This window comes from Carettochelys insculpta, chromosome 2 (genome assembly GCF_033958435.1).
Source record: "Carettochelys insculpta isolate YL-2023 chromosome 2, ASM3395843v1, whole genome shotgun sequence".
NCBI classification, from domain to species: Eukaryota; Metazoa; Chordata; order Testudines; family Carettochelyidae; genus Carettochelys; species Carettochelys insculpta.
The window spans coordinates 220,758,497-220,786,184 of NC_134138.1; the positions used below are offsets into that span (position 1 = coordinate 220,758,497).

General features: G+C 42.8%; 1 protein-coding gene across 1 annotated transcript in view; it reads left to right on the forward strand.

Moving 5' to 3' along the window:
• Window positions 1–27,688, forward strand: part of MACC1 (MET transcriptional regulator MACC1) — a 49,620-nt gene that overhangs the window by 17,963 nt on the left and 3,969 nt on the right. The window contains exons 2-4 of the mRNA XM_074986189.1: window positions 7,405–7,529; window positions 10,553–12,600; window positions 18,996–19,184. Coding sequence (XP_074842290.1) covers window positions 7,415–7,529; window positions 10,553–12,600; window positions 18,996–19,184 — 2,352 coding nt within the window. The 5' untranslated portion in view covers window positions 7,405–7,414. The remainder of the gene's footprint in view (window positions 1–7,404; window positions 7,530–10,552; window positions 12,601–18,995; window positions 19,185–27,688) is intronic.

The window sequence follows — 27,688 nt, forward strand, 5'->3', positions numbered from 1 at the left end:
CACATCCCTAAACATGAGGCATGACAGTAGGAGTAGATTTGCTGTAGAATTTATACTGCATTTATATGCCTATGTGTGTCAGGTGCATAGCTGTGATATTTTCCAACACCAGTGTACCATCTCTCTACTTGACAGTTGACATATTAGTTTAGTGGCATATCTGGTATCTGTCAGGCTGGGAAGCCCAAGGTTATGTCCCATTGTGAAAACTTTTGCGCTTTAAGCCCAACCTTAGCCATGGTAGCTGTAAAGGAGCAAGACATGCTGCAACAATTTGCAATGCAGCCAACTTTAATAGCGCTTGTCCACACTTACTGTTAGATCAGCACTCAGGAGATCGATCTCCCAGGGTCGATTTAGTGGTTCTAGTAGAAACATACTAAACTAAGCACTGATCATTCTCCCATTACCCTGGTAATCTGCAAGGAGTAAGGGAAGTCAATGGGAGAGCTTTTCTCGTTAGTGCCCCCACAGTGGGGATACCATGGTCAGTCAAACTAAGTTCCACTGATCCCAGATGTGCTATTCACATAGCTGGAGTTATGTAACAGTTCATCTTTGCCTTCTAGTGGCCTTCGTAGTAAAGCCAGGGCTAAACCCCCCATCAGCGCAGCTTGAAAAGTGCACAAAGTTACGTTATCTTTAGTGTTCTAAGTTGAGAGTTGCCTGAAATGGGCAGTGAGTGAATGAGGCTGGGCCCTGTCTATGTTGGTGAATGCTGCATGATCGTCTTCACCTCTACCTGTGCCTTCCTGGAAATGGCACGGGGTCTGTGTAATTCTGTAAGATGGTTGCTATTCATACAGCACTGGGCTGGCAGGGATAATTTAATGTTGAAAGAGTCAATTTTTTTTTTGCCTGATGTTAGCAGTTGATTACAAAGGTCATTACGTTTATGAGCATGCAGTTCAGGGGAGTGCATAAATGTTAATTCCCTGTGAGGGACTAGCTTACTGTTCAACCCAAGTTTGTCTTTGTTTGGAAAATGTTATCCTCTTACCCTTTAGGGGCTTGTAAATGACACCAGGGGAATGGGTGAGTATTAAAGAATTGCATAGTTGCTTCGGCCAAAATCCAGCCTGTGGAAGACAGGAAGGCCATCATCATAGCTTCCCTCTTGATTTTGGAGATTTATAAATATAAAAGATGATCTCAATTTTCAGTTAAAAAGAAGGCTCTAGGGCTCTTCTTTGCAAAGACACCCTTGAGGATGTTAGTCCCTAGTGTTGATAATGTGTCACTATTTTTTTCTCTTAAGACCACAGTTTATTTATAGGGGCCAACTGAGAGCCAGCCAGGGCTAGCCTTTGGCACCAGCACGAATCTATTTCTGAGAAGAGTGCAGATCAATTCACAGAAGGGAAGGGTGATATTGTCCAAGATGAGCTGATGGCAGTAGGGCTGCCTCAGGCTCCCTATTCACTGGCTACTTGCAGATGAACTAGCCTCTTTGCTGGACTTCTATTGTGAACTCATGGTACAGTTTAGTTGTGAGAACCAGAATGGTCTAGTGGACTAAACAAGTAACAGGAAAGGGCTCCTCCATTTAATTCTGACTCCCTCTATGGGTTTTGTCTATTTATTATTGTAAATAAATAGCAATATTTACAACTAACTGCACATTTTGGGGCTGCTGCATAGCTTTGTTCCAGAATCTAAGCTTTCATTTAGCATAATTAAGTCTCTAACCCCTGCGAAATACATTCTTCTAACTGCCAAGCAGTGGGACCGGTGCAGTGGTCTTAGCTAGTGTTTGGAGAATGCTTAAAACACCAGCTCTGACAGAAGTGTGACTTGTCCAGCTATTCCCACTGAGGCAATACCTTATCATCAGAAAGCTGCAGAATTAAATCCCAGCTTCAACTATTTAGCAGTGAAACAGTTAATGTAGGAACATCAAACTCATGTGCTTCTCCTTAACTGTTGGAGATAGTGGGAACTATTGAGGTAGGGAGCAGTGGTTGTAAGTGCTAGGTAGGATTGATGGGATGGGGAAATGAGCCATGTCTTTCTCTGATCAAAAAGGGGAAGAAAGGAAAAGTGGCAACCTCTTCCTAATGCCAAAAGATGAAATTTTGTCCTGGGCATGAGGCCGAGAAAGTAGATGACATAGTCTTCATCTCTCTCGTTGAACAGTTTTGTTTGCTGTTTGTCTGGGATGTTATTTCCACTGTGACTTAGTTAAATGCTGAAAGAGTTAGTACATTGAAATCGTACATATGTGCACAGTGATTAACATAAGAATGACCATACTGGCTCAGACCAAAGGCCCATCTAGTTCAGTATTCTGTCTTCTGATAGTGGCCAATGCCCCCTAGGGAATGAACAGACCAGGTAATCATCAAGTGTTTCACCTGGTATCTACAGAGAACTGAAATCCTGAAGCTCTCATTGTTTGCTATACGTGTTCTATTCCAGGTTAAGTCCATCCTCTCCTTTTCCTTCTCCTCCTTTCTGGCATGTTTCCCTCTTCTCTGATTCCCTGCCCCAGCATTCATTCCTGCAGTGTTATCTCTGTCTTTCCTCACCACAGTTGCTGAACTTAACTTAAATCCCAGGACTATCTCCAGCAGTTCTTAGTGATCTCTTTATAGAGACTTTGGTAGAGCTCTTACTCTTAAAAATAGTATTTGTCCTTCTGAGTGTTTGTTTTTACACTCTTCATACTAGTCTAGGGCCGTGTCTACACTAGCAAAAACTTTGAAATGGCCATGCAAATTGCCATTTCAAAGTTTACTAATGAAGCGCTGAAATACATATTCAGCACCTCATTAGCATGCTGGCAGCCACGGCACTTCAAAATTGACGTGGCTTGCAGCTGCGCAGCTTGTCCAGACGGGGCTCCTTTTCGAAAGGACCCTGGCTACTTCCAAGTCCCCTTATTCCCATCTGCTCATAGGAATAAGGGGACTTCGAAGTAGGTGGGGTCCTTTCGAAAAGGAGCCCCGTCTGGATGAGCCACGCGGCGGCGAGCAGCATCAATTTTGAAGTGCTGCAGCCACCCACATGCTAATGAGGCACTGAATATGTATTTCAGCGCTTCATTAGTAAACTTTGAAATGGCCATTTGCATGGCCATTTCGAAGTTTTTGGCTAGTGTAGACACGGCCGTGGATATTTTAAGGTCATCCCAAAAGGTTTGGGAATGGTTTGTTCCATTTTCCATTTCCATTAGCATTAAAACTGACTGTTTGATGCTATTGTCATATCCATGCTGTCAACATATTTCCACTGTGCAAAGGGACACTTTCTCATCATCTCCCCAGGCGTTTTGTTCTAGGCAGTATAGAATTTATAGCAATTAGCCACTGAGCATCTGTCTGATTTGAGATACAGTGTGTCGCTCTTCATTTATTTGGCTCATAAGCTTGTATTTGGACTTTGGCACATCTATCAACTCAGATCTGACTAATTCACAGAAGAGGCTAAAATGCTTCATATCGACTTTTATTCCTGTATGATATATCAGATACTTTTAGATTAATTTATATTTGCGTATGTAAAAAGATGCATAAATATGCAAATTTTCTAAGACTCTGCACTTATCTGTTGTTGCTCATAGTTTTTTCTGTGCTGCTTATTTTGGACGAGATAGTGAAGCCCTTATTCAGGACGTGCTCATGGATAGTAACTCACTGGCATAAGTAAAATAATGACAATCTGGCTCTTGTGTGAATAATCCCTGGAGGTAACAAAATTATATATTTTGATGTTGTTACAACATTTTGGGGCACAGATATTGCCCCAAAAATTAATGCACATGGGACAATAAAAAGGTTCCAGAAGTTAGAGTCTACAGCGTCATCAAAGTGTTTCTAGCGTTGGCTAGTCATGGTATATCAGACCTCGAAATCACAGCTTTCAGATTAGAAGATGGATTTTAGTTTGCACTTCAATTCTGGAAAGATTTTAATAGAAGCTCTCATGACCTGCTGAAGTTGGAGATGAACATTTTATACCTTCTGAAAACTGGGATTCCAAGCTCAACTGTTAAGATTTCTGGTATGAGCAATTCTTCATATAGAAGACACTAAACTCATGTTGGGATTCAGGTAGAGAAGAGAGGGAAAATTTGAAAGAAAATCATGAGGGCATTTAGAATTGTGACTTTAAGGTCCAGTATGTCAACAACCTCTCCGGACTAAGAATACATGCTTCATAACTTGGGAAAACTAAGACTCCAGCATTACAAAGCACTTGTTCATAGCGCTGATGATTTGAGAGACTTACTACTTTTGGTAGGCCCAAAATTTAAAGCAGAGATGTTGGCACACCTCAGACTAATTTAATTTTTTTCCACCTCCATTCCTTCTGAAAACTTAGGTTACTTCTATTCTGCAGTCCACTTTCAGAAGTGGAATGCAAATGAGCGAATCTTCTTATCAAATGCAGTCAGGTCATAAAGTTATTTTCAGATGATACTTGCTTAATGCAGCCAATTCCCTAATTTCAAATAGATATAATGGACCTGACAGATATACAAATCTAACTCCAGCAGACCCTTTATAGATCAAGAGCCTGGTTCTTATCACACATGACAGTGTAAATCAGGAATTGATCCCTTGAACTCAATGGAGCTACATCAGCGAACGACACAGGAAAATGGAGGAAAGTCAGGCCCCAAATACGTCTTTAGTTTTGATTTCAGATAAAGCAGAGGAACCTGAAAGTCTGTCCAGCTCATTGACTGTGATGTAGATGTTCAGATGTCAGGCAAACCTCAACATGAGCAGTTCTTCATTGCCTCTGCAGCTGTCAGCGTGAGAACAGGCTGTCACCTACAGCTCTTGGTAGCTTCTCGTCAAAACACAAAAATAATGCTCTGAGCTCATGGTGAAGCAATCTGTATTTTACCATAGTATGTTGCATCATGAAGTGGAAACTGAATTAAGGCAGTGCCAATAGCTCCACTAGCATCACTTTAAATGAACAGTTTACTTCCAGTCTCATAGCTAAACACCCAGACATGCAAGGCTCCCTCATTTTCATAGCCACAGCAGAAAGCTGACACAGCACATCTTGGCTATGTAGATGTAGGGTAGTGACGCTGAGCTGTCATTCTTGTTGCTGCATGGGGGAACCTACAGTCCATCAGCCCCTGAGGCAGAGCTGACTTTAGTATTTTCACATGGGCCCGGAGGGCGATTCTTGTCACTATCTTAAACTTAACCGACTCAAGTTCACCACCATCATTATCATCATCATTTGACTACACACAGAACCAGCCTGAGGACTTGGGGATGGTTAGCAAAGTCATCCTTGGAGAGACAGACTTTCTAAGTTAAACTAGCCTGTAGTGTATGTGGTGTATCTCTCTGTGTGTATGTGGGGAAGGGGTGGATTGTTATTTTCCCCCCATCTACTCCGCCTAGAGACAGCCTCCTACTGCTGCTGTGGAGTCCACCTTCTACTTTTTTCAGCTGTAGCACTCTGCTCACCTCTTCAGTAATGTCTCCAGAAGGAAAAGAGGTAGAACTTACACTTATGTGCAGAAAGCTAAGAGTCTCCTTTACATTTCTAGCTCCCACATCTCATGGTAAATACTGGCAGGACTACATTTACTTACTGTTCCTTTTAAATATATAGTGAGATATCTCAGTTTACCCTGCAACACTCAGCACCCAGGAAACACTAAATCTTACCAATCTCCTCTCTAATCCTTGAGCACTGCACGTATTTCATGCTCCTTTTGCCACCTGCCCCTCAAAACCACAGTATGCCCATGTAGACAGACAATGCAGCAGGGGACTGAGTCCCCAGACAGTAGAATTCCATACCTTGCTCACCTCATTCTTCTGGGTAAAATATATCTGGTTACCTTTTCCTGCCATGGCAGATTCCTAGTTCTGAGCACTCCGATGGCATCAGAGAAGAAGCAGAAATTATCACAAGCAGTGTAAAGAAAAGGAGGTGTCTGAATCTTGTATTGACATTAGGTCAATATCTGTCCATTGATTATAACTGGTGTGTCAGAGCAGCCCCTCCTGGAGTACCTTCCTGTCACAGGCTGTGGTGCAACAAATGTGATACCCCAGATTCCCTCTTTCTGAGTGCCCAGTTATTCTATGCCAGGCTCTCCTGCCTTGGTAATACCTCTCCTACTATTCCAAAACTCTAATATTCCAAAACACACGTCTCCAAACATAGTCCATGTAGCACCTGCTGTGCACTGTGTCCTTAAAACCCCTAGCTGTCTAGTCCCCTTGAGAGGCCCATGTGCCAACTGTGGTGTTTTCTGCCACACCTGGCAATTGAACTGTCCTCTGCTGTGTTTCTGTTAGGAGAGCCACCCTAGGCCTTCCCACTGGAGTGCACTCCAACTTTTCCCAGCAGGGAAACCCTACTTCCCACACATACATACCTATAGCCTCTTTGCTGAGACAGTGTCTCTCACTCCCCTGGGTCCATTATATCTGTCCAGCTCGCTGTCTCCAGCTCTCCAGCAAGGGGACATCGGCTGGTAGGCCTCTCCACTGCTTCCCTACCTTCACAACCCTCTCTGACTCTGCTTCCACTCTCCAGGTCAGAGACCTCAGCAGGAAACTCCCTCTGTTTCTCTTTAGCCTTCAGCCCTGGTCCCCTTGGGTTGGGGACCTCTGTCAGTGAATCTTCTTCCTGCTTTTCTGTCTTTCCCCTCCTGCAGTTTCCTGGTCAATGGCAGTCCTCCCCTGCTGATCTCTCACTCCCAGGCAGCTCTCTTCTGCTCTTTTCCTGATCCAACCAGGCATGCTCACCTGTTCTTTCTCCTGACTGACTCAGGTAGTTCTGACTCAATGGGTATCCCTTCTCTCAGCGTCTCCCTCATCCTTTATAATGCCAGCTGCTGTCTGCCTCTTAATTAGCCAGGCCGAGAACACCTGCTTCATTACAGGGTCCAGCTATCCAGTGACAGGGGTTTGCTCCTGATTTATATTTATGTTGACTGGGAGGAGAGCTGAGCACACAGGGGAGGAAGCTGGTTATCTGAAGCTGGCAGGGGAATGGACAGATGTGAATTTTCATGTTTAATATCTTTATATTCAGTCCTATCTCCAGACAGGGATTGGCATGGTCATGCAAGGAATAAAAGAGTTATTTTCCAAAATATTTTTTGAGAGATACAGTACACTGAAGTTGTTGGCGTTATGTGTGTGTGCGGCCCCAATCAGCCCCAATTCATCAAAGGACACACATGAGCTATAGGCCATAAATGCTTTACTGGCCCTTACTGTTCTGTTTTTACTTTGATTTACTTAAATGGGGCTCCAGTCCTGCCATGTGATGCAGATAGGGAGACCCCAGCACCCAAGAGGAAACCTCAGCATCTGCTCACATGTCACATTGCAGGACTGGTGCTCAAATATTCTTCAGTAGCTTCCCTTTTCTCCAGCTGTACACTCACTAACATGCCCTACTGTTCCCTAGGAGGAAAAAAATGTCTGCTAGCAGAACAGCTACCTCTCACACTAGAGAGATAGCACGGAGTAGATCCGAAGGAACTGTGATTGACTTGGAGGACAGAAAACCTTCAACAAGCTGCGAATTGCCAGGTCTGTTAATATTCACTACGAAGGGCCAACACCCCTGAAGTCTTACTCAGGCAAATCTTTCATTGGCATCAATAGCCAAGCAAGAACTACTCTGCTTATAAGTGTGTTGCCTTAAATACAGCAAGACAGCTTCTGTTTGGTATTCCTTTGCATTACTCAGAGAACAAAATAATCTAGTTAGAAATGCTGAGCAGAATATTCCCTTGGTATAGGAGAAGTCTTCTGGGTATTATTGTACCAGATCCACGTCTGCCATCCACAAAGCAGTCATGCTGGGGGAGAGAGAAAGGGAAAATAAGATCAATTAAGGATCTTACAGCAGTGAGGTCAGTTTGATATTTTTCCAGAAGCAGTTGTAAGTACTGCTGGGACCAGAGCTCATCCTTAGATTCAAGAAGCTGCAATCAGCTCCACATGACCCAACCACGCTCATCTCCCTTATTGGTGTAAAGTGAAGCTGGCATAATGACTGCTCAACTTGTAATAATTACAGTAACCTTAGGGTTAGAAAAATAACCTATAGGAAGGGACAATATTAAGGGGGAAGCATGAGTGTGCTGAAAGGGATAAATAAAACCAGGCTGAGCTGCTGCTTTCAGTGGTGTTTAAAGAACGATAAAGGAGCTTTACTGACAGACTGTGCATGGGGAAGGAGGAAGAAAACTTTTCACTGCTGTTATTTATAAGCTAATGGGAGTTGAAAGCAATGAACCAGTTCCTTGCAGGGGGCAATTAGCATCTCATGCAATGGAGTATTTAATCACCATATACTATTAGCAAGCACATGTATTCATTTTGCTATTTCAGTCTAACAGGGTATTTAACTGTTGTCTATAAAGGGAACAAAGTTTTTCTGCTTTGTACTCCTATTTACTCTACAGATAATCAAATGAAAAATTTACTCTTTTGTTGATTCCAAATTTGAAATGAGTAGCTGAATCTCTTCTAACGAGAATTATGAATTGTTACAGTGAAAACATCAACAAATTCTTCTCAGGTTGAAACCAAATGAAATCAATAAGAGCATTTCTGAGAGGTCTGCACTAGGAAGAAAGGGAATTCTGAATGTTGTCCGATCTTTTCGATGATGAATAGTCATTTCCAAAGAGTAAGCATCAGCTGCTGCATTACTGCACACAGCAAGCCACTAGGCAAAAGATGCCATTTGCCTTTCCTAGTGGATGATATTCATTAGAACACAGTCTAAGGCTATGTTTGCTCTTACTGGGAGATTGACCCAGTCAGGGTCAATCTTCTGGGATTTGATTTTGCACACTAAGTTTTGGCTCACAAAATTGAACTATCAGGGCTTGACAGTCAACCCGTTTTCCTCATTATTGTGAGGAGTGAGGGAGGATAATGGGAGTTTCTCTTGTTGACCTCTCTTCTGTGAGGATGGCCAGATAAATCGATTCTAGATATATTGATTCCAGCTACACAAATGTCATAGGTGGAACTGTGTGTAGTACCCAGAGGCACTGAAACCTCATCTGGGATGAGTGAAGTCTCTGCTCTACAGCCTTGGCTGAGAGCCAGCTGGCCTTTAGCTCACGTGGTAGAGTGCAGGGCTTTAGACCCTATGCTTGCAGATTCTATCCTCGGGGCCTGGCACCCCGGGTCTATTGGTGTTACATATGTATTTAGGAATAACTTCCAGGTCTCGTGTAGACCTGGCCTAAGGGTCTGATCCTGATGGAGTGCAGCAGCATCCTCAACTTTCATTATTACTAGAGAACTGCAGGTGCTCAACAGAGTGTTGAAGATGCTCCACACCTTGCAATATCTTATTATAAGGACTAATTTATGAGTCCATTTTTGTTAGTATTACTTCTTTATTCTGTTGTCCTGTGGCATTTTATAGACTAACAGATTTATTGGAGCATAATCTTTTGTGGGCAAAGACCTACTTTGTCAGATGCACGGAGTGGAAACTCTAGAGGCAGCTCTTAAATATACAGGCACATGAAAAGAAATGAGTTACCAATTAAGAGGAAAGCTAGAGTTAACAAGGTCAATTCAGTCAGGGAGGATGTGGCCCACTCCCACCAGCTCATGCGGAGGTGTGAACACCAAGATAGCAGAAACTGTGTTTGTAGTTGGCCAGCAATTCCTAGTCTTTGTTCAATCCTTGATTGATGGTGTCAAATTTGCAAATGAATTGTAGCTCTGCACTTTCTCTTTGGAGTCTGTTTTTGAAGTTTTTTTTGTTGCTGGATGGCTACTTTTAAATTTCTTACTGAGTGTCCAGGGAGACTGACGTGTTCTCTTACAGGCTTTTGTATGTTATCATTGTTGATATCTGATTTGTCGATTTATTCTATTACATAGAGACGGTTCAGGTTTCATGGTTTTTATCTCTAGGCTGTCCCATATATATTAGCCAGACTGGACAGTCCCTACATAAAAGAATATATGGACACAACAGACTTCAAAGAGAAACTGTAGAGCTACAATTCATTTGCAAATTGCACCATCAATTTAGGATTGAACTAACACTGGGAATGGCTGGCTAACTACAAACACAGTTTCTCCTCTCTTGTTATTCACACCTCCACATCAGTTGCTGGGAGTGGGCCACATCCTTTCTGACTGAGCTGACCTTGTTAACTCTAGCCTTTCTCTTGACTGGTAACTCACTTTTATTCACGTGCCTGTATATTTATACCTGCCTCTGGAATTCCCACTCCATGCATCTGCTGAAGTGGGTCTTTGCCAACAAAAACTTATACTCCAATAAATCGCTTCGTCTATAAGGTGCCACGGGACTCCTCGTTGCTTTTGTGGATGCAGACTAACACAGCTACCCCTCTGATATTTAGTCTGTTGGTTATCGTTTAAAACCTTGAAAGCAATCCAAAGACATAAACTGACCCTAAATTACACACAAGCAATACAATTGTTAACTTGGGATAAATGTAGCCCTAGTGTACTGTAACTACATCAAAAGGTTTACTGCATTTTATTCAATAACTAGGGTTTGGAAATGGATAGGAATAATTACCTCTTTTTTTTTTTTCAAACAGATGACAAAGAGAATAAAAGGGATTCAATCATTGACTGGCCTGAGGTGTTCAAACAACATGCTCATACTCTTTCCAAGACTAATCCTTTCTGGAAAGAACTGTCAGCATCCAACCCATTTGTATATGATGTAGCTCAGTTAAGTAACAGTGACAAGAACAATCAACACATTTCCATCTTAAAAGAAGACCCCTGTCTGTTCTCCAGAGAGTCAAGCAACAGGGATTCTTTTGCTTCATCGGGTGACGAGCTGGATATTGATCATCTTTTAATAAAGTCTTCAACAAGGAAATCTGGGAGATCTAAGAGTGTTTTTGACCTTCTGGACATTGTAGATGTCAAAAGGTTTGTTACTAACAACACAGCATCCTCTGGCCAGGTTTTAGATGAAGATATGGAATGGCTTCAAAATGACCGCGAAGCTTACAAGATGGCTTGGTTGAGTCATCGACAGCTGGCCCGGTCTTGTCTAGATTTGGATGTCATGAGTCACAGTCCAGGATGGGCACAAACACAACCAACAGACACTCATGTTGTTTGCAAACTGAATCATGAAGGCGGTTCAGTTCAGCTACCTGACTCAGATATCACTGTTCACATCCCTGAAGGTCATGTATCACCTGGGGAATTCCAGGAGGTTGGTTTGAAGGCTATTCTAAACCCTCCTCCATCACTTAATCATGATCTTTCAAGTACTGTGAGCCCATTTATAGAACTTACTTTAAGCAACCTCAACACAATGGCAGCCATTTTACTAGAGATGAAAATTGCAGCTGAAGTGAAGAAGGATCCTTTCAGTCAAGTTATGACTGAAATCATATGTTTGTATAGTCTCAACAAAGATGGTCCTTTTGAAAAGCTACACAACTGCTACATTTACAAAGATACCATACAAGTGAAGTTGACAGACCTAAGCCATGTGATGTATGCAGTGGTTGCAGTACAGGTGAACCCAATTCAGTCTCTGGCTACATCTGTTTGGGAATACATTCACAGAACTCTGTCAATTGGAATTTATGGTCCAAAACATATTCATCCTTCTTTCACTGTTGTTCTTACAGCCTTTGGTCATAACTACATTCCAGAAAAACTCATAATTTGTGACCTTAAAAAGGGTGGAAAGAGCATGCCCCCAGTAGTGTTTAAGCTGTGGGGAAAGCATACATTTTCCCTGGATAAACCACAAGATCTAAGTGTTTCTTTGATATCCTGTGATCCTGATTTTACAATTAAGTTGGCAGATCAAAGCAAAGAAATTACAGAAGGGCAACTGAAAGCAGGTGAAGTTGTCCAATGCCAGTTTCCATTTTCTGTACTGGGAACTAGGGAAATGCGTTTGTTCACTTTCCTAGTTCAGATTAAAATCCCAAACAAAAATTTAGTGACTCAGTTCCATATTACAACTCCTGATCCAGCTCCAAAGCTTACTGGTGTGACTACTAAGCCAAACCGCTTACAGAAACGCAAAGAGATCAAATCAGCTCCTTTCATATTGATGCCAACAGTTACATACCCCAAGTTTCAGGATAAGACTTTAAATATCACCAGCTATGGAGTGGCCTTGAAAACTGTGTTACGTCAAAATAAAATTGACTATTTATTAGAGTATTTTAAAGGGGATACCATAGCTTTTCTTGGTGAAGACAAAGTGAAAGCCATTGGACAAACTAAAGTGAAGGAATGGTACGTGGGAGTTCTTCGAAGAAAGATTGGTCTTGTGCACTGTAAAAATGTCAAAGTGATTTTAAAAGAACAAACTATGGATATCACTGATTGTGTGCTGCCAACCCGGAATCTTCTGGAACAAATTGCACTGCCGTTTAAGAAATTGACATATATTTATTCCTTAGTCCTATCCACAGCAGCAGAGAGAGTTTACAACTGGAAAGCTTTGGCTGATGTGCTAGGGTATTCACATATGTCACTGGATGAGTTCAGTGAGGTACCAGCAGATAAAGAATCAGAAAGAGTGGCACACGTAGTGAAGAAATTAAAGGAAGATTGCCATGCTAACAGACACAGAAGGCAGTTTCTTTACGAGCTCATTGTTGTAAGTACTGTTCAAGTAGATTCATTTGTTTTGTTATGGATAGTACTGTTTCTGTATAGTGATTTTAAGTAATGAAATATAATACCTTAGAGCTGTGTCTAGACTAGCCTCCAACTTTGAAGGGGGCATTGTAATTTTGAGGAATAAAGGGACTTTGAAGGACCATGGGCACTTCGAAGTACCAGTAGCTGACCCGCAGCTACGCACAAGCTGACACTTAGAAGTTTCACACTTTGAAGTTGCTGCCGGGGAGATTTAGCTTAATGAAGTGCAGCATATACACCACAGCACTTCATTAGTAATCTCCCAACACCCAAATTACCATGCCCCTTTTGAAGTTGGAGGCTAGTCTAGACACAGCCTAGCACTGTATTGTGAGTCTTTGAGAATATGACTACAGTAATGGAAAATTGTAAACACCCAAGTTTAAACAACCTGAGCAGATACTTGACATAAATTAAGACAATATTTAATAAAAACATAGAAAAATATCTTGCTTGATCCAGCCCATATATTGTCATATTTGTGAAAATTAGAGGATTCTTGCTTTGCAGCTGGGATGACAAAAAACATTATTTTTCATGGAAAAAAAAACCTCATAAAACTTCAGGTTCTATCACAAAAATAGTGTTTTACAAACCCTGCTTTATTAGGAACTTTTAAAGCTATCAGTCAGGTCTGGATTACAACTAAAAATGTGGAAGTGAAAACCCCTGTCTCTGCAAATCTAAACCTATCAAAAACGAGCTGTTTAGAATCCTTTTACAGTCTTAAGGCAATGAACACATGGTATATTTATTGAGGATTTGATTTTTTGGTCTAAAGCTACCCATATCTGGAACACTGATAATCCATATAGTTGCTGGTCAAAGAAAGGTAATCAAGTCATTACACTTACTTTTAGAAGCACAGATTTTCATGAGGAAGACTTGCAAATCGCTGGAGAAAGGCTTACTGGATTCAGTGATATTTTCCTTCAAGAACTGCTGTACTTCAACTTTGCAGATGAATAGTTGAGTTTTAAAACCTATAATCCTCATACAATCTGCATCTGAAAATGTGCACATATACAAAGCTTTAGTTAAATCAACAAAATGTGGAGTTGAGGGATAACAAGGGTAACCAGATAGCTAGAACCCTGCACAGATACACAATTTATATCCACATCCACAACTAAATTTGCAAAAAATGAACCAGGTATCCACACTGACATCCACAGATGTGGATACCCATGGATACAATGGTGATATATGCAAATTTGCAAGGATCTAGGTACAAAATTTGCATCCAGTTTCACATCTATGTACTTGAAAATAAGCTGTAGATATCCAAGCCTGCAGATGTGGATACTTGTGGCTATAAAGCAGGTATCTGTAGATCTGTGTGATTCTGGAGATAGCAAATGTGAAAAATTGGAGTGGGTAATAGGCACCTATTTAAGAAGAAGCCCCATATACCGGAACTGTCCCTATAATATCAGGATGGCTGGTCACCTTAGCTAACATAGCACCTGTAATGTGATCTGCAGACAGAATGGCAGAGAGCTAAGTTCTATACTTGTTAAAATAATGGCTCTCTAAGGAATTCACACCAGTGGCTTCACAACTAACATTTTCCCCCTTGTGGGGTCCCAGAGGCTGGGCTCCAGACCAAGCTCAAACGTCTGTCTTGTAATTTAACAGCTCCATAGCACAAACCTCGAAAGCCTGAGTCAGCTGACATGGGCCATCCAGGAGTCTTTAACTGCAGCATAGACATACCTTATCCATTCTTGTATTACAGACATATTCATAGTGCTACATGGCATAGCTAATCCATTGCCTTTGAGAAGTCAGCATTCCACAGGACCTCAGACAAAGACACCGCCCAGAGGCAACGGCAGCAGTGCCACTTGCAAACTAAATGAAGTTCTTAACATTCCAGGAGGGGATCTAAAAATGAATTGGGTTCATTTATGTTTCTCTATATTCAAGGAGAATTAAAGGGCATATTAAGCAACCTATTGAATGGAGACAGAGCTGTGTGAAAATCTCGGTATAAGACAGGGAATGTATGCAGGTGATGGGATAAAGCATCAGAGGACTAATGAGATATCCTGTCCATGAACGGTACATGAGTTCCAGCTCGGAAATGCAAATTTGGCTTGCTGACTTGAGAAGAGCTATGTAGGTAGGTTGAATCTTTCTAGTCTGGCACTCTCTTATCAGGGAACATCCATAATCTGGCATGATTTTGGTTAGCCAGAGGACCACTTAACATGGGCTTAGCCATTGTTGTGGTCAAGTTTCCCACGGTCCCACAAAGTTTGTTTACATCCACCAGTTCTGGCTCAGTGTTCTGTGCTGTTATTTAGCTCTAATTTACCCCTGAATGTCTTCTAAGAGCCCAGTAAGCAGTGGAAGTGTTGACAACGCCACTAGATGATACTGACCTTCTGTGGTGTGGCAAATTTTCTCACTGAGCACAAGTCAGCTTCTGAGGATGCCATACTAGAGAGGTTGAACCTGTAGTTATAGATACAGTATCACCCACACCACTTAGGAGCAGGTCTTTTTAATGTTTAAAACTGGATGAATCCCAATTCTTCAACATAGTCCAGGAGTTGGCAACCTGCAGCTCTGGAGCCACATGCAGCTCTTGAAGGAGTCTTTTGCAGCTCCAGACGCTGCCGCCACTGACTCCTCTTGTGGCTCTCTGACCTGCTACCACTGAAATAATGTCACAAAATTTAATTTGCTTAACAGCCGGCAGGGTGGCAGGAGGGATCTGGCCATTAAACCAATTACATTTAGGTACGTTATTTCAGTGGTGGCGAGGCAGGCAGCCACAGAGAGCTGCTCACTCACCGTGCTACTTGTCGCTCCAAGCTGCACAGCTGTTGCGTATGGAACCATCACAGCCTCTGCTCCCCAGCCATGGTAGCTCCATGCTGGGCCCCAGTGCAGGGCCCGATTCAGAGAAGGGCTTTGGGGCCGAGGCCTTCTGTGGGTGGGGAAGAGGCAGTTTGGCACATGGCCATTCCCTCCCCTGCAGTGGAGCTGTGTCCCCGAGGAGGGAAGCCCCACTATCCAAACAGCCATACCCCTCTGGTGGGTGTGGCTTGGTTCACCCCGCCAGAGGAACCCCTCTGCCAGCCTTCCTTCCGCTGGGAGCATGTGGCCACCTGGTGTAGGCTCCCCAGCCAGCACCACAGATGGGTTAGTCCCAGGGGCCAGTTTGGGGCTGACAGGGGTTAAGCTTGGGGCTGGAGGTGGGTGGTTTGGGGGCTGAGAGGGGTTCATCCTGAGGATAAGGAGGCAGATTTTGGTCTGAAAAGGGTTAAGATTGGTGGGGGTGGTGGGTTTCAGGCTAAGGGAGGTGAAGCCTGGGGATGAGGGGGAGGGTTTGTAGGAAGGGGGGATAAAGCTTGGGGATGGGGGTGGATTTGGGGGCTGAGTCAGGTAAAGAGTGGAGATGAGGGGCGGATTTGGGGGGCTGAGGGGGCTAGAGCCTGGGAATGCTGGAAGGTGGAGTGTTGATGAGAACATTGCTTCTTACTGCTTAAGAGCCTATTCCCAGCGGTAGCAACTTCCTTGTCCTCATTTGTCTTCCAGTCCAGGAAACTTAAACTTTCTCACTGCTACAGGAGATACAAAAAGTACGGTTTGATGTTATTTATTTAGGACTGTCTTGTATTCACATGAATTGTGGCTCGTGAAGTATTGATTTTGTAACTGAATTTGAGAAAAAATGGCTGTTCTCACTGTTCTGATTGCAGACCCCTGACATAGTAAAATTCTGCTCAATGGAGCATATATAAAAATTGCTTTTGTATTTTGAGCACTATGTTAGATTTATCCATCTAGCCAAAAAGTATGCTGATTAGGCATACTGTGGCCAGACTCTGCTTCCCACAGTACTAATGTCACTATTGTTACTCTGGATATGCACCCGCATTGCACCACTTAGGCTACGTCTACACTACAAGATAAATTCAAATTTATTCAAATTGATTTTATAAAGCCATTTTTTATTTCAATTTTGAGTACCTTCACTTTCCACAGGTGCCCAGCAAATTCAACATACTGCTTCCACACTGAAATCACCAAACACTGACTACTGCAGCAGTGCATTGTGGGAACCTATCCCAGAGTTCCCTCAGCCCCACATTCTGAGCTCGGAGACAGGTGCAGCTGTTTGTTTCCTGCATCTCCACAGCTTGGGGGACCCAGGAAACTGAGAGAGCAGCAGCCTTGGTCAATTTCCCATCTCCCACAAGCTGCAGGATCTGGGAAACTGACACTGTAGCAGCTCTGGTAAATGTCCTGGCTTCCCCAAGCTGCCTGACCTGAGAAACTGACAGCACAGCAGCCCTGGTCAATTTCCCAGCTCCAACAAAGCTGCAGGACCCAGGAAACTGTCAGCGCAACAGCCCTGGTCAAATTCTTGTCTCCCGATAGCAGCAGGGAGCTGAGAGCCAGGTGCAGCACATGGCTTTGTAGGATACATAGAGGACACTTGTGGAGGCTAGTAAATTTGATTTTAAAATGTGGTGCTTTCACACTGGCCTTTAATCGAAGTTCTGAATTCAAGCTTGATGCTATACTCGTCAGGTAACTGCGACATTGTAATGTCGATATTAGTGCTCCCAAAATCAAGCTGATGGTATTTACAGTGAAGACAGTCACATGCTAATATTGAGTTAACTGCCTTAAATGCAAATTTATCTCGTAATGTGGAGGCAGCCTTATTAGAATCTTCTATATCTAGTGTGATGGAGCTGGGAACTTTGGACAAAACTTATGACTCCCAGCTGGCAAAATGGGCACAAAACTGTCATAACACTGTTAGTTCTGTCTTGTGGGGAAGAAAGAAGTCTGAGCAGAGACTGAGGCAGAGAGGTTTTCAACTGTTGGCTCCCTATGGACCAATAGTCTGCTGTAGCTGTCTGAACAGCAAATCATAGGAGCATTCAATAGGCAAGGTGAGCAGGACAGGCAGCAGTATACTAAGTTTTTTCTGTTACTAGGATGATTAGCAGTCCTGAAAAGCCTGGTGAACGAGGGCTGGACTCTACTGTAGCCTGAAAGTGAGGTGACAGTTTTAGGCCTGCTATGTCACTGCTCTTTGAGGAAAAAGAGGGATTCCATGCCCAAGTCCCTCAGAGAAAGCGTGTAAATTTGTACCTTGGTTTAGGATTCAGGATGTAGTCCTTTCTATGGAATTTGTGAGATTTCCTTTGCCTACGCCCTTCAACTGCAACAAGCAACATCCAAAGTTATTTATAGAGGCAGGAACTTTAAAGAGAGAGAAAAAAGAAAAGCAAAAATACTAACATTGGTTTATTTTGTAATCAAATTGTCAGTCCTGAAATCCATAGTTAGCCAAAATTTCCATGGCTTTTAGTTGGAGTTTTGCCTGAGTCAGGACTTTAGAACCAGAGCTGTATCATTCTGAATGAAATTTGTAACTGGCAATGAACACTATTCCTATTTATGGCAAACCACTCCTGCCCATAAAAGGTCTGGCAGACCAAATCAGGGGTTTCATTCCACCCCGCAAACTGTACCCCCTTTGAAAATTTCCCATCTAAAGAGTTTTAAACAGAAAATTGGGGTTTCAGCTAAACAAAGTTTTCTGGAAAGTATCTGTTTTCTTCAAAAAAAATGTTGGTATTTTGTAAAAAATCCTGGACATCTGAAAACCAAAACCTTACATATTTGTCTGCAATATTTTGGGTTCTGGAATTTCCCTGGATGGTCGACACTTTCCATAGAAACTTTTCTGCATTAAAAAAAAAAAAATAAAAAGCTTTCTACCCTGCTCTAAGCCAAGACAATATGAGAGCAGAAATATAACATTTTAGGACTTTTCTACTGGAGTCATTTTAATTCACTTTATTTCAAATAACACATTTTGTTTTCCATTTTTGTGTTGCAAGTTTGGATCATAGTCATCAAATTATCAAGTATGAAAAGGGATTAAATTCAACTGCTGCGGCCAATGTAATCAGCAGTTTTCTGGAAAAGAAGCAGAACAAGGACCACACCTTATTATAGCCATGCTCTGATTTCATTTTAAGGTTCATGAAGCTAAATGTTAGGTCCCAAATATTTATGTTGGAATAGTCTATTTTACCTTCAGGAGCCTCAAACTTGGCAGAATTCAACTGACACTGAAATGCTGAAGCAATGGGATGCCAATTTAATTTTTTTCTTGAGTTTATGGGCAACTTTCTTATAAAAATTATTGGCAATCCCTTTTTGTACCATGCAGTTACTTATTTACAAAGAACTAAAACAGTTTAGCTTTCCTTCATGTTTGAAAATGTCTGCAGCACAGTTACAGGAACAAACAATCATTATTTAATTTTAAATACTGACCAAGCTGCTTGATTCTAAAAATTGTTATTGCAGGCACTTCTGAAGCTGGATTGCCAAGGGTTAGTTGCGCGCCTCACCCAGGACACTGTCCTTTTGACTTCAGCTGTCAAGCTTGGCAAAGGCTGGAGAGAGCTGGCAGAAAGATTAGCCCGACTCACAAAGCAGCAAATTGAGGCCTATGAAATACCTCACCGAGGCAAAAATGGAGAAATTGCCCTGGAGGTAAGGCTTCCCACTCCTTACTAGCACAGCTGAGCTGAAAGGTTTACAGGACCCTTACCTCACCCCCCATTCTTGTGTAACCCATTCCCTCCTCCTTTGATTGTCTCTCTATTTAAACTATAAGCTCTTCAGGGCCAGGACTACAGCTCACTATTCGTTTATAGGGAGCTTAGAAATCTCAGTAGATGGCCTTGGAACAACTGTAATCAAATAATAAATAAGAGCTTATTCTGAAATCTTTGCTTCAGCCTATTTTAAGCTTTGTCTGATATCTTCTATTCCAAGATCAATTTTCCTCCCTCATAATAATCAGTCTTTTTTCTGTCCCTCGCTCTCTTCAGTCACCTCTGTTTCCTTCACTTGTCTTCAGCATGTTGTTTCCTTGCCTAAAACTGCCCTCATTTCACTCTCCTTCATCTTCCATAGAACTTGCTTCATTTCAAAGCTACTGAGGTGGATTATCCACTCCTGAATTTCTGTCTTTGATTTAAGGTTTTTTTCTTGCTCTCCCCTTCCCCAATCATATTCTTGTTCTTGCCACAAAAAAGGGCCGAAGCAACAGCCACTACCTTTGTGAGACTTAAAGATATTTTGTCCCAAGAAGGAACTATATCCCAGTGGATGGGGAACTGGCTTGGGTGCCAGGAGGCCTGGTTCTAGTCACAGTTCTCTAACCTTGGGCACATTTCTGTGCATTAGTTTTACTCTCAATAATAGTCCCAGTGATACTTCTTTTCCTTAGTTAAGCTTTTGAGTTATGTGGATTAAAAGTATCAAATTGAAATTTTCTTCTTCATTTCTTAGGTGTCTGTAACATCCACTTCCCCTTAAGACTTTCCTTCACTTTTCATAAGTTCTTGATTCTCCTGCTTCATGTATGTATATTCATTCAGTGGATCCTCTTTCTTCTATTGGTCATTATTAGTTAATGATTTCCAAGAATCTGTTCTCAGCCATTTTTTTTTCTCCTGCACTTCCAGCACCTCTGCAGATACTCAAATCTGCCTTTACATTCTGCTCTCTCTCCCTCTGTCTAGACTCCCAACTCTTTCCATCTTTCTGAAATATTGTCTCACCTTGATATCTTTGTGCTTCCACAACCTGCATATGGAACAATCTGAACTCATCATTCCTCCTCTGTGGTCTCCTTTCCCTGTCACTATTGAAATTTCCACTTATTTTCTCAATCATTCAGGTTCACAATGTATGCTAATTTTTTGCTGCTTCTTTCTTTCTTTCATTCTTTCTTTCTTCACATCTAGTTGATGGCAATCTTGTTCCTTCTGCTTCACACTTGGTGTACACCACCTGCCTTCTACAGTCCCTGAGACTTTCCTTCTTTCCTCTGCTTTATCTTCAGCATATTGACTATGATGATTATCCTTTCCTGCCATGCTGATCACGTAACCTAGGGGTTACATCGGGATAGGAAACAACAGGACCATTGGTCAAATGTGGTTCACCGGATTAGCCCTGCCAGGCCACCAGATGCTTTATTTATCTCCATGTCTACAGGCATGGCACCTTGCCACTCCAGTTGGCTGTGGTTCACCATTCCCAGCCACTGGGAGTGGCAGGAAGCAGCATGGATCGAGCCACCACTTCTCAAAGCTCCCATTGGCTGGCAGCTCACCAGGGGCTAATCCTGGAGAACTGCAGCCAATCCATGGGCTTCTGATTGTCCACCCCGAGGTAACCCCACACTGTAAGTCATTTGTGTGGCTCTCAGTTTCTATTGGCATCAAATTGAAATGCCTCGTTCTCATTTTTGATGTTGTGCATGATTTGACTATTGTCTGCAGGTCAGCCCCTGTTGCTTGCCTATTTCCCAAGTCACTTCCCATGTTCCCCTGACTCACCTTTGCCTCTTCTTCTTCCTCATGTCTTTATAGGTGTGCTCTCCCTGCATAGCATGTGCCTGAAAGCGCCCTCTCTGTCCTTCACAATCTTTTTTCGAACCCACTTCTTCCAGCTGTCCACTGCTGGTGCCTCGTGCTTCCACTGCAAAATCCCAGCAGTTCCACTTTTGCCTTACCTCGTCCTAGAATTCTGCAACCAAACAGAAAACAATCACTGACGCCTACACAGGCAACTTAAACATCCATCCTATTTGAGCATTTTACATGCTGTAGCACTTCTCTCACTCTTTCCTGCCCCTTTCTTTATCTGCTGACAACAACCCTTCTGTGTATTCCTCACTGATTGTCATCTCTCTGAGGCAGAAGCGATAGGCCTCATTCTCTTTTTGCCCCTGCAGATGCAAAGCCATTGATTTCCATGGAGTTTCGTCAGACTTTTCCCAGTGTAACTCGGAGCAGACACTGAACTTTTTAAATTGCTCTCCAGTGCCATGCAGACTCTTGATACTATATGAATACTAAATAAAATGATAGAGATTAAACCATTTAAAGAGAAGTAGGTGCCCATTTTCATAAAGTCCGTACAACCATGCACTGTACTAAAAGGTGACAAGAACACCTTTCCTTTGGTCTAAACTTTAAAACAACACATGCCTTATTTGGTAGCATTTGCCACATTGGCAATCATGGGAAATGAGCTCCTTAGGTGAGCTATGTGCAGATGCACTGTTAGATATCTCCTTCAGGTCATCCATTTGTCTATATCCTTTTTCTAGAGCAGCTGATATCGCAGGTTGGGTCGGCATGGAGCAGCTTTCCTGGCAGGTCCATTCTAAAGAGCAGCCTCAAAATTGCAAATGGCTGCTCATTAGCATGGTTCCACAGCTTATTGGCATAGCTGCATGAGAGCTCGGCCTCGCAGTGCTGGAAGTAAAGAGACCGTGTGGATATGCCTCTGCCAGCAAAAAGCCCCACTGTCACCAGACCCTTATGCCTGAAAAATCTCAGGTATAAGGGTCTGGTGACAGAGGGGGGTTTAGCCAGCAGAGGCATACCTACATGGCCTCTGTAGTGCCAGCACACCCTTCTGCCAATGCCGAACTCTCGCAGGGGTGTGGTAATGAACTTTGGGAGTGTGCAAATGGCACGCCATGTGCAATCCCGAGAAGCTCATTTTGCATAGCTCTACCAGCAGTGGTGCTGGGGGGAGCGCTGTGTAGACATAGCCACAGTGTGGTCAGTAGACTACGTACTGCTGGTCTGTAGAGCATATGCTGGTAGTCCTCAGAAAGAGTTGGCTAGGCACACACTGCTACCTCCTTTCCTAGTATCTAGCTGTTCAGCTGCTCATAATCTATCCAATACTGCTTATGCGCGTGTGCGTGCTTGCGACTGGGATGTTCTATAATTTCACTTATGTGGGGCGGCGACCTTTATAATTTCAAATGAGACGGTCCATGCTGCAGTCTCTAGGAAGATGAAGTCTGCACTGTGAGGTTGAAAATCACATTTTTCGGAAGGACTAATTCTTGCATTGAGTACCCAGTCCCTGAGGAGAATTACATTTTGGAGCCTGAAAGCAGTGAAAACCTAGGCTGCGTCTACACGTGCACGCTACTTCGAAGTAGCGGCAGTAACTTCGAAATAGCGCCCGTCACGTCTACACGTGTTGGACGCTATTTCGAAGTTGAAATCGACGTTAGGCGGCGAGACGTCGAAGTCGCTAACCCCATGAGGGGATGGGAATAGCGCCCTACTTCGACGTTCAACATCGAAGTAGGGACGTGTAGACGATCCGCGTCCCGCAACATCGAAATAGCGGGGTCCTCCATGGCGGCCATCAGCTGGGGGGTTGAGAGATACTCTCTCTCCAGCCCTTGCGGGGCTCTGTGGTCACCGTGGGCAGCAGCCCTTAGCCCAGGGCTTCTGGCTGCTGCTGCTGCAGCTGGGGGTCCGTGCTGCATATACAGGGTCTGCAACTAGTTGTTGGCTCTGTGTATCTTGCACTGTTTAATGAAAGTGTGTCTGGGAGGGGCCCTTTAAGGGAGCGACTTGCTGTTGACTCCGCCCCGTGACCCTGTCTGCAGCTGTGCCTGGCTCCCTTATTTCGATGTGTGCTACTGTGCCGTGTAGACGTTCCCTCGCTGTGCCTATTTCGATGTGGTGCCGCGCAACGTCGATGTTGAACATCGACGTTGCCAGCCCTGGAGGACGTGTAGACGTTATTCATCGAAATAGCCTATTTCGATGTCGCAACATCGAAATAAGCTATTTCGAAGTTGGGTGCACGTGTAGACGTAGCCCTAGATTGCCATCTTAAGATTGTTTATGTCTGTGGGCTCCTTTTCTGATACAAGACACACTGGTAATTTACAGCCTATTCAACTATATTATTTTTCTTTCCCATCAGCACCAGCAAGGAATCAGTACATCCTTGAGAGACATCTCCAAATTGTCATTTTTGTATTAAATGATTTCCCAAAGCTGAATTCAAAATCTGTTATCTCATTTTAACTGATTATATTGTTCTTCTCACATCCAAGAATACCTGAGACAGTACAAGTGATGTTGGGAGGTGTGATACACTTTTCTCACCAGGTTCACCATCAATAGCTGAATGTACACTTAGGGAAAATGTAATAGTTATCTTGTTCCCATCAAAAGTTTAAAAAGAATGCCCTTTGGGTTTTCAAATTTATGTTGCTGCTCTCATTAGTATGGCAGACGACGACTTTGGTAAGAAAAATTTCAAATCTTACGTGGAAAATTACATTGAGTTTGCAGCCTGCACTATACAGAGAATATTATTTGGTAGAAAAGGAAACTAAATTGTATAGCACTTTTATTGTTTGTCTGGCTATAGTGTCATTGTGTAGAGCTATTATTCAAACACTGGTGCAGATCCCGGTAGTATTAAACTGTCATTACGAGACAGATGAAATAGTTGTTGCAAACAAATAGCTATTCCTGTTTAGTGTGTGGGGGAACAACACATACACACTCAAACACACACACACTCACAGATTGTGCTGGCTTAACACCCATGTCCTTTATGTTCAAGAGATTTGTATATTGAAGTTAAACTACGTACAACATTCTCTACTGTGTGGTGATGCCAGCTGCTGCATACACATTGTAGTTATTTACAACATACAAATAACAACATCTAGCATATTTTATTGAAGAACATTATAGGAAAAACTACACCAGTCTATCAGTTTGTTTAATCATTTCTTTATTGGGATGAGTAAGGTTTCATCAGACAGAACAGTATATTAAAAAAAAAGTAAACATACAATATTTTAAAGGTACAGATGGCAAGATATCTAGCTGGAAAAAGTGTCAGCCCAAAAATGACTTACAACCTACCAGAGTGTAGAACTAAATTCAATTCTTAATGTACTGATTCTTCTGTAATGAATTCCTCATGGGAAGCTGAGATGTATAGCAGGAGAGTTTGCTAAAGGTTCCTCCCCTAAAAATCAACAAAGAAGGGTGTGATCCCCTTCTGGAAGCCAATGCTGCCATGTAGATGGGGTTCCTTCAGAAGGAAATGGGGGTCCTTCCAGAGGAACCCGCCCCCCCGGAACACCCTTCTGCCACAAATGTTTGCAGCTTTGGATTCCAAAAGTGAGATCTTGAGAGAATATGCAAATAAGGCATGAGATATTTTAATCCATGCCTCATTTGCATCTTCCACTCTGCTTATTACAATGCCCCTGCCGGAAGGGGGATTGGGGAAGAGTAGATGCAGTCCAAACCAAAAAATAATAGAAGAAAACCAAAAAAGTGCCACCATGGCATAATAACCAACTAAAAGAAGCAGTGAGAGATAAGAAGGCATCATTTAAAAAGTGGAAATTCAGTCCTAGTGAGGAAAAGAGAAAGGAGCATAAAGTCTGTCAAATGAGGTGTAAATATATAATTAAGAAAGCCAAAAATGAATTTGAAGAATACCTAGTCAAAAATTAAAAAATTAATAGCAAGATGTTTTTTAAGTACATCAAAAGCAGAAAGTCCACTAAACAACTCATGGAGCCACTACAGGATTGAGATGCTAAATGAGTACTCAAAGACAATATAAATCCGTGGTATGCCCACATCTTAAATACTGGATACAGGTGTGGTTGCCTCATCTTAAAACAGGTATATTGACATTGAAAAAGGTCAGAAAAGGGCAACAAGAATAGTCAGGGATTTGGAACAGGTGCCATATGATGAGAGATTAAAAAGACTGGTTTCATCTGAAAAAAGAGTAGACTAAGGGGGGATAGGATAGAGGTCTATAAAGTCATGACAGGTATGGAGCAAGTGAATAAGGAAAAATTATATACTTGTTCCCAAAACAAAAGAACCTGGGGTCACCAAATGAAATTAATAGGTAGTGGGTATAAAACCAACACAAAGAGGTTTTTCTTCACACAGCACTTAGTCAACCTGTGGAACTCCTTTCCAGAGAACGTTATGAAGACCACTACTTTATCAGGGTTCAAAAAATAACTAGATAAATTCATGGAGATTAGGTCCATTAATACCTATTAGCCATGATGGATAGAAATGGTGTCCCTAGCCTTTGTTTGTCAGAGGCTGAAAATGGAAGACAGGAGAGGGATTGCTCAATGATTACCTCTTCTGTTTACTCCCCCTGGGGCATCTGGTTTTGGCCAGTTGGTAGGAGAGGATACTAGGCTAGATGAAATTTTGGTCTGACCCAGTATGACCAGTCTTATATTCTTTTATTCTTATTTTTAATGGAGAGTGTGTCCACACCAGGGTTTGCATTGGCATAGCTGTAACAAGGCAGGCTTATTTGTAGGGCCTTATTATAATGTTTTTAATGTCTCTTAATAGTTGCCATGCAAGGGATTTGATACTAAACATTTTGGCCATGTCTACACTAGCCAAAAACTCCTATCTGCTCATAGGAATAAGGGGACTTCGAAGTAGCTGGGGTCCTTTCAAAAAGGAGCCCCGTCTGGACGAGCCACGCGGCGGCGAGCCAAGTCAATTTCAAAGTGCTGCGGCCGCCCGCATGCTAATGAGGCGCTGAATATGTATTTCAGCGCTTCATTAGTAAACTTTGAAATGGTCATTTGCATGGCCATTTCAAAGTTTTTGGCTAATGTAGACACAGCCTTTTAGTCACAAAGTAGATGCTCTGCCTTGTAACCCTCCAAGTGACATGTTCAGCTAGTAGTGAAGATAGCGCACTAATACAGTAAACGTTTTCATATCTGACATTCTAGCATCTGGAACTCTCAGATAACTGACATATTAACCATAAGTATATTTTAGTTATGTTTTCCATTAGTATAGTGAAAGTAAATACAAATAAATACAGCAAATACAGTAGAAGTTTACAGTGTACAATACTACTGTAGTTGGTAAATAAAGTACTCTGCAAACATTTTTGTTTGTTTCTTAATGTCTAGTCTTGTTTTTCTTTAGTGTTATGCATTACTAGGTATACCTCTCTATTATCCAGAATACTGTAGACCCCCATAAGTCAAATTTCACTTAACTCGGGGGATCCAGGGAGCTGACCAGTGCAGATCCACTGGACAGTTTCCTGTCTCCTGTAAGTGGTGGGCAGCTGAGAGCTGTGGGAAACTGCTCCAGTCAGTGTGGTGAGCATCCGGTTTGCTCACTCCTGTCAGTGGTGGCAGCCAAGAGTCAGGCTCTTGCCTGCTGCCGCTGACAGGAGCAGGGAAACCTCTTCTGTCAGTGGTGGCAGCCCAGCTGGCTGCTGCCACAGACGGGAGCCAAGAAGCTGACCAGTGCATTGGTCAATGTCCCCACTCCTGTGAGTGGCGGGGAGCTGGCACCTGGCTCCAGGTTGCTGTCTATGCACCAGAGCCAGGAAACTGACCAGGGATGTCAGTTTCCCAGCTCCCCTGAGTGGCAGGGCCCGGCTCCAGCTCCCCATCACTCAGAGTGGCATTAACCCAAGATACGTGCAACTCCAGTGCACATATCTCAGGGTTCTGCTGTATTGAATATCCAGCAACCTCCCAGTCTCGGGGCCGTTGGATAGGAGAGAGTTTACTGTAGTAGTAAAGATCTTTGCATGCAGACAGCAGCTGAATTTGTAACCTTCAGTAATTCATTAAAGAGTTAAACAAACAATTTGAACTTGTGATGCACTGTTTGGTATATAGGAGTGTATGGAATAAATCCTCAACTATAATGGAGATGAGCTCAGCTTTGCTGAAGGGAAGGGAAAAGCAAAATGTCCACTCTTCCCACCTTTCTAATCCTTTGTCTGCCCAGGGCCAAACTAGCCTCTGAACAAGTCAGGACAGTTTAAAGGGTGCTCTGTCATTGCTTGTCAGTGCCGCCCATCCCTTATTTCCCCATAGCTAATGAGGATTACTGGGTACAGCATGTTGCAGCCCCTTCTTTTTAACCTTTCCCACATTCTGGACCTTTACCTGTTCCAGAGAGTCTGACAGAGTCACAGAGTACTAGAACTGGAAGGGACCTTGAGAGGTCATCAAGTCCAGTCCCTTGTACTCATGGGTAGGACCAGCCACCCTCTAGATCACCTCTGAAAGGTGTTTGTCTAACCTGCTCTTAAAAATCTGGAATGATGGAGGTTCCACAACTTCCCTAAGCAATTTATTTCAGTGCTTAACCATCCCCACA